General features: G+C 58.3%; 2 protein-coding genes across 5 annotated transcripts in view; one reads left to right on the top strand and one right to left on the bottom strand.

The window, feature by feature from the left end:
- Positions 1 to 492: 492 nt before the first annotated feature.
- On the top strand, positions 493 to 4,259 carry CLIC3 (CLIC family member 3). The gene is made up of 6 exons (XM_085308306.1): positions 493 to 531; positions 1,384 to 1,493; positions 1,995 to 2,120; positions 2,234 to 2,340; positions 2,748 to 2,923; positions 3,330 to 4,259. The coding sequence occupies exons 1-6, from the start codon at positions 496 to 498 to the stop codon at positions 3,489 to 3,491; spliced, it is 717 nt and encodes a 238-aa protein (XP_085164432.1). The 5' UTR covers positions 493 to 495; the 3' UTR covers positions 3,492 to 4,259.
- A 315-nt stretch (positions 4,260 to 4,574) lies between these two features.
- Positions 4,575 to 7,122, bottom strand: part of PAXX (PAXX non-homologous end joining factor) — a 3,890-nt gene continuing 1,342 nt past the window's right edge. Inside the window, exons 3-7 of one of the 4 annotated variants that reach the window (XM_085308300.1) lie at positions 6,760 to 6,809; positions 6,469 to 6,662; positions 5,787 to 5,861; positions 5,201 to 5,297; positions 4,575 to 5,054 (exon numbers count right to left, since the gene is read on the bottom strand). In XM_085308300.1, coding sequence (XP_085164426.1) covers positions 5,015 to 5,054; positions 5,201 to 5,297; positions 5,787 to 5,861; positions 6,469 to 6,662; positions 6,760 to 6,809 — 456 coding nt within the window. In that variant the 3' untranslated portion in view covers positions 4,575 to 5,014. The remainder of the gene's footprint in view (positions 5,055 to 5,200; positions 5,298 to 5,786; positions 5,862 to 6,468; positions 6,663 to 6,759; positions 6,810 to 7,122) is intronic. The other 3 variants (XM_085308302.1, XM_085308301.1, XM_085308303.1) reach the window with 3 other exon arrangements.

Genomic DNA, 7,122 nt, shown 5'->3' with positions numbered 1-7,122 from the left:
AAAAAAAAAAAAAAAAAGTGAAATGTGAAAACACTGATTGTTTTAAATAAAAAATAATAACTGGAGCTAGCGAGACTGTGGTTGCCAGCTGGAGGTCAGAGCTGCCAGTGTGCCCTGGGAGGGTGCTGGGCTGGAGAGGGGATTTGTGGTGCTTTGCTGCAGAGGGTGGCACAGGCAGAGGGAGCTCGGCACAGTATGGGGGTGGGGGGGGGGCCATGCTGGTGCTTGGCATTTTCGATGGCCAGGGCAGGTGGTGGAGGGTGTCTGCAGTGGCACTGACAGCCCAAGCAGGGCGTTTCCCCATGGCGGGGTGAGCTGGCACCCAGGCCGTGAGCAGCAGCCAGGGCCTCACAGCAGGGCGTTGCGGGCCCTGCTGCGGGGCTGGGCGTGGGTGGCAGGTGGGTGCACCCCGGCGCAGGAATGTGGGCAGGGAGGGGCGGCGGATCCGGGCGGCTCCAGCACCGGCACTTGCGGCACAGCCACCTGCCACCCAGCATGGCTGAGAAACCCCAAATCCAGCTCTTCGTCAAGGTGAGGAGCGGGTGCACAATGGCGGTGGGTGCATCTGGGATGCCACCACAGCTGTGGGGCCAGCAGCTCTTGTAGGGGAAGGGGGGGGGGGGGGTTGCTCAGGGCTGGGGTGGCACTTGCCCAGGGCACTGCCTGGCCGGCACAGCCCCCAGCAGCACCCCGGGGTGCAGCATGGATGGCTCAGGGTGCTCTGCTGCAGGCACAGCTTGCTGCTCCGGCTCTGGGGAGCTAGGGCTGCTTAGTCCGGGGGTATTGGGCTGGGGGGGGGGTGCCACCCGCCCAGTGTCCCTTTCCTGTGCCCAGGGAAGGTGGGGGTGGAAGGAGAGGCCTGTCCGGCTGCCCCAGCCTGCTATCGTGCCAAGAGGCTACGGGAACCCCTCCGCCAGCATCACCATTGCCTTCCCTGGCCGCATGCAGCCCCCCCTCACCCCAGCTGTCCCCTGCCACAGCTGCACCAGGTGCCCCTGCAGTTGCTGTGCCCAAGCCCCGGTCCCTGGACACTGCTGGGGCTGAAGGAGCTCGGGGGTTCCCACCACCACCACCCCACCGGGCCGGGCCCCACCCTGCTGTGCCACGCGGCCACTCCAGGCTGCAGCGTGGTGGCCCCATGAGCAGGCTGGGGCCTGCGGCCAGCTCTGCACTTTGCGCTGCGGGTGGCTGCCCACGTCAGAGCTGGTGCTCTGGCAAGGGGCCAGTCCTGGGCTTTGCCAAAAGGGCTGGCAAGGGACCTGCCCACAGCACTCAGACTCAGCCACGGTGCCTGCCCACCTGAGTGGGGGCTTCTTCCCCCTGTCAGGATTCAGCCCTGGCTGGGTGCTTGAGCAGGGGCTGAGCTCCACGTGTCCCCCACAGGCAAGCGAGGATGGGGAGAGCATGGGCCACTGCCCCTTCTGCCAGCGGCTCTTCATGGTGCTGCTGCTCAAAGGGGTGCCCTTCACCCTCACCACTGTGGACATGAAGAGGTGAGTGGTACCTCCTCCCTGCAGGCATGCACCCACTGCTGTGCCCCGAAAGCCTGCCAGCCCTGGGCAACAGCACCATGGGCACAGCCCAGGGGTGGGACATGCCTGCCCTGACACAAAGACACCTAGTGGGATGGATGAATGTGCTGGGGGACAGATAGGTCCCCAACACCTTGGGGCATGAAGGGTGGGCACTGTGGGATGTCTACAGGTCTGTTATACTCCCTGGTTGCCCACCTCCTGCTCTGAGGGAGGTCAATGGGCATTTCCCAGGGCAGAGCCCCACCATGAGCATGCACTGGGGCAGAAGCAGCCCCAGGGGACCACCTTGTCCCTCTTCCCAGGCCATAGGTTCATAGGGGACAACTCATGTTATGCTACAGCTCCCTGGGCTTGGCAGAGCCCTAGTCTCCCCCTGACACTGCCACCAAGCATACATGTGGTGCCCCGCACAGCCCTGGACAAATGCCAGGAGTCAGGAAGTGCACTCATCTCCCACAGGGCACTGGACGTGCTGAAGGACTTTGCCCCAGGAGCCCAGCTGCCCGTTCTCCTCTACAATGGCGAGCCCAAGACCGACACTGGCACCATTGAGGACTTCCTGGAGGAGCAGCTGAGGCCTCCCACGTCAGTGGCTGGCACTGCCCTGAGAGGGGCAAAGGAAATGTTGAGGAACAGGGGGTGGAAGGGAGGGACCACAGCATCTGGGTCTGGCCCCAGTTGTACTCATGTCCCCACAGGTTCCCCAGCCTGGTCCCACGGTACAAGGAGTCAAGATTGGCTGGGAACGACGTCTTCCACAAGTTCTCCACTTTCATCAAGAACCCAGTGCCTGCCCAGGATGAGGGTGAGGAGCTGGGAGGTACTCCCTGCCATGTCACACTGTCTCACCCCACGCAGCCTTTCGGGTGCCATCATTCCAGAGCCTGTCCAAGGAACACTGCACCTTTCCAACCCTCCACTGCTCACAGTCACTGCTCCTATCTCTCCAAGCACCAGCAAACGCTCTCCTCACACTGTCTGTTGCCCATGTGGTCTGGCACAGCCATGCCAGGGCTCCCTAGGATGGGCAGGGGAAGGTGCTCACAGCTTTTGCTTGGTCCAAGCAAGGCAAGAACAATGTCGGCAAGGGCCATCTGGGCACAAGGACAGGGTGGTGGAACAGGCAGATGTAGTAAGGGCATCACACCAAGGGTATGACAAAGCAGTGGGGCAGTGTCATGACACAGCTGGCTTTGCCCATCTTCCCCACAGTGCTGCAACGGAGCCTATTGAAGGCCCTCTTGAAGCTGAATGAGTACCTGAATGCCCCCCTGGAGCATGAGCTGGCCCGTGACCCTAGTCTCCTGGTTTCTCAGCGCTGCTTCCTAGATGGAGACCAACTCACATTAGCTGACTGCAACCTGCTGCCCAAGCTCAATATCGTTCAGGTGAATATGGGCATCCTAGCACTGTGCCCTTTCCCTTGTCCCTGCTTCACAGCACTACTTCCCCCATGCCCTCACTTCCACCTGGGTGCCAGCCCGTCACTCCCCTACAGCCTTTCCCTACCCCTTTGCCCCCCACTTCCCTTGCCAGACCCTTCTATTACCCCCTGTTCATCACATCTGCTTGGTGTATCCCTGTCAGTGACTCCTGTCCACCATCCAGCATGAGGTCCTCCTGCAGTCCTCGTTCCTCCTTGCATCCCCCGTGCAGCACCTGAGATGTCCCCTCACCCATTGCCACCCATCCTGCTTGCTCCTGCCCATGAAAACCATCACCCTGGCTCCAGCCTACTTGGAATGTCACAAGCGTGCAGGGCCAGGCTAGGTCTCACCCCATTTCTGCCCACAGGTCATATGTCAGCATTATCGCCGCTTTGGGATCCCCAAGGACCTGCAGGGTGTGTGGCGCTACCTCAACAATGCCAAGGAAACCAAGGAGTTCAAATACACCTGCCCCAACAATGAGGAGATAGTGCAGGCCTATCGCTCCGTGGTCCGGCCTCCACAGTGAGCCAGGCACACGCCCAGGTGGGCATGGGGCCAGGGTTGGGCAGCAGGCAAGCATTAGCCTGGTTCCTACCATGACCACTGCAGTCCTTCCTCCAGCACTCAGAAAAGCAGAGGGCATAAGCTATATTTTGGGCACCCAAATTCCCCCAGCTGGCACCCTTGCCTGAGGTGCTGGCAGCACGCTTCATTGTACTGAGCCCACCAGTGGGTTCTCACTTCTTGTATCATGTTCCCCTCCTGGCCAGGACCCCCTCACGTTCCCTGAACCCCCCAAGCATCAGGACTGATGTCAGGGAGTCTCAGCTGTGGACACTGTAACAAAGCTGCAGAGTGTCCAGGCTAATTGCAAGAGCAGATCTTCATGCTGGGAAGGAAAAGCTGCCCAGAGCAGAGGGCTACGGGGCCCAAGCGCAGCTCTGACAAAAGCTATCGCTGCAGCCTCCCTCAGAGACACACCATGCCACCCTTAGCACGCGTGCCTCAGTGACAGGAGCCAGCAGCCATCACAGGATGCCAGTGAGGAGCAGCACAGGGTCAGGGAAACTGGCACAGCCATGTAGAGCCTCAGGAATAGAGTCGGGGGGATGCAGAGGGTAGTGGGCACAACACTGTCTGAGGTCCCCCATGCTCTGGGGTAACGGAGTGGAGAGCACCATCCCCCTAGAACCTGCCATTAGGAAGCTCTTGGGAGCAGATTTGGGACAGGATTGGGGGCAAAGTGGGGAAAGTCAAAGCCATTTATCACAGCACCTGGAAATCAATAAAAGCTTGGCAAGTGAGACATGAGTGTGCCCTGGTGTGATCAGCCCCAGACCGCAGCAGCTCTCCACAATGGACTCTGCATGGTCCTCCCTGTCCTCCTCCAGGGAGGTAGGCATCCGTGTCTAGCAAAGGCTGGACCCACCCTCCCAACTCTCCACTGGAAAATCTAAACACTCATGCACCTCCCCACTGACACAAAACCGGCAGGGAAGTGACTTCTCTGAGCCCTTGACCCTAAAGATTCAGTGAAAACTGTCCATGGGGTTGCAAAGTAATGAAAGGGAAGGCTCGACTAACACATAAATGCACTGTCACGCTGACCTGGTCTCCACAATATTTGGCTAAAAGCAGCTTTATTAGCAATAAGTTAAGCACAGCCAGTCTTTTAATTACACTGTGATATCAAAGTTCTTTAAAAACCCCACCAACTCATGCCAAGTGAGGTACATGGGTGGCCCTGCCTGCAACAAAAGAAGATATCCATCCCTACTGTCACCTTCCCTACTCTATACCCCCAGGAAGGTCCTCCGAGAGCATCAGCCATGGATCTGCTTCCCCCTGAGACCTGCCAGGAGCTGGTCCAGTTCTTGGGTGCCGGCTGCCCTGTTCATCTCTTTGGCTGATCATGAGAGAAGACAAATCACTCGCACCCTTTGGCAAGAGAATCAACAGGTCCAGGGTGCAGTAAAATCACCACCAGCCTCAGATGTGGTTGAAAACCTTCCCTGTAGGACAGTTGTCAGGGGGATGGGACAGCACAGGTCAGGAGTCTTCAAAGTCCACTCCAGATGGTGCCTTCTTGCTAGAAGAGGATGGAAGGACAGTCACAGGCTGCAGTGCACAAAAGCCAACCCGAAGCGACGTACCCTGCTCCCCCACAGCCACAGAGCATAGAGCAGGAACTTCGTGTAGCCCAGCCCCTGCATCAGGCCCTGGACCAGCACTTACCTTTTGAAACCAGGATTAATGAGAGACTCTCCTGGGACCCTCCTCTTGGCTGGCAAAGTTGAGCCAGCACCTTTGCTCTTCCTGGAGCTTGGATCTGCTTCAGTCAGGAGAAGGGAGAATGAGGAAGGCAAGTGGTGCTGGTCAGCTGGTTGCATTAATAGCCCCCACAAGTCCCGGGTGTGCCTTCATCTGCCCAGTTTGGCTAGCCTCAGCCCCCTAGTGGACAAGGAAGGGTGAGGCCTTGCCTCCTCTTGCAAAGGACCACGATTGGAGGCATAGCCTCCAATTTGGAACAGCGGTGAGGTCTGAACTCTTGAAGACTAGTGAGGAACCCTGCCTGGTGATGCCAGGCATCTGAACTGAGCACAGCACACCCCAGGCACCCCAAGAGCCACTGTGCTAAGCCCTAGCCAGTTCTGTGCCAGGAGGGACACCAGAAAAGCAGAGGGTCAACAGCWGCCACAACAAAAGGGACTCAGAGTGCCCTGGCGAACATACAGATAGGGTAGACAGCAGCGTCCTAGAGAACAGAGGGTAAACAAGCAGTCAGATCATGTTCTGTGGGTGCACACTGGCAGTTGCCTACCTGGCATGAAGAGCTGCTGGCTCCGGGCAGCATTCTTCTCAGGACTGCATGAAGACCCTAGAGTGCCCACCACTGCTGAGAGGGAAACTAGAGTCAGAGCTTGTGCCAATGCACACCTAGCACAGCATGCAGCATCCTGGGCCTCCCCAGCAAGCTCCCTCCCCAACACGAGCCCTTAGCCAAAACAAGCCTCATTCTCTTCCCAGCACTTCTAGCCAAGTCACCACCAGGGGTCTTCCTAAAGCTCTAAGAGATGTGACTTCTGTAAGGCAACTTCCAGGCACAAAGAGATCATGGTATGCTGCCAGCCATGAGGACAAGATTGTGTTTCCACATATAGGTGCAATACTTTCCTCTGGTTCCACACAGACCTGTGCTGCCCAAGATGGCCAGGAGACCCTGGCCAGCTTTGGGAATAGGCCAGTCCAAATGGGACAAAGGTAGTACCTCTGTTGCCCAGCCTATATCACTTGCATCCTGCCTTGCCAGTTCACCCAGAACAGTGAGCAGAAACCACATGAGATAACACAAGGAGAACACTAGCCTCCTATCTGCTGCCTCCTCTGGCTCTCAGACTGGTTCACTTGGCACCGCTTTAGTGGCAGTGAGGTGATACCAAAAAGGTAACTGGAGCTTCCCACCCTTTCTCCTGCCCTATCATGCTCCAAAACCACACACAGACCTTCAAGACGTTTCTCCAGATTCTTGACGCAACCCACCAAGTCAAACATCAGTGCCTGTAGCTGAGTCCTCGCCTCAGTGAAGGGCAACTTGAAGAGATCAAAAGTCGAGCACCAGGCCTCCTCCTGGAGCTGCAGCGTAGCCTTGCCATCATCGTGCAAGCTCAAGGAGGCCACTCCATGCTCCAAGGCCTCCCTGTGCAGGCAGGAGAGCAGGGTGAGGCAAGGGCCTCCGAGTGCCTCCACAGAGGAGCCCAAGTTCCCACAGCAGGTGGTCAGGCCTGAGCACCCACCTGATCCTCGTGCTGTGATCCTCTGACAGGCATTGCGTGCTCTGAGATGTCTGAAAAGAGAGAGTACTGCCTGAAAGGAAGGGGGCTTCTCCGCCTCCCTTACCTAGAGTGTGGGCCCAGGTCCCCACCACCTCTCCAGCCCCTACTCAGGACCTTCCCCACCTCCCTAGCCCACAACTCACCTTTCCAGCCTCCACCCAGCACCTTCCCCACCTACCCACCCCCCCAGCCCACCTCCTCAGATTCTCACTAAGGGCTTTACCCACCTCCCCAGCCCTCAACTCACCTCCCAGATCCCACCTAGGGCCTTTTCCAGCTCCCCAGCCCTCAAAGCACCTCCAGAGTGCCCACCCAGGGCCTCCC

Source organism: Rhea americana, unplaced genomic scaffold (genome assembly GCF_003343005.1).
Source record: "Rhea americana isolate MKP2758 unplaced genomic scaffold, rheAme1 scaffold_273, whole genome shotgun sequence".
In the NCBI taxonomy this organism is placed as follows: Eukaryota; Metazoa; Chordata; class Aves; order Rheiformes; family Rheidae; genus Rhea; species Rhea americana.
This window is presented reverse-complemented; position numbering and strand designations above follow the sequence as displayed.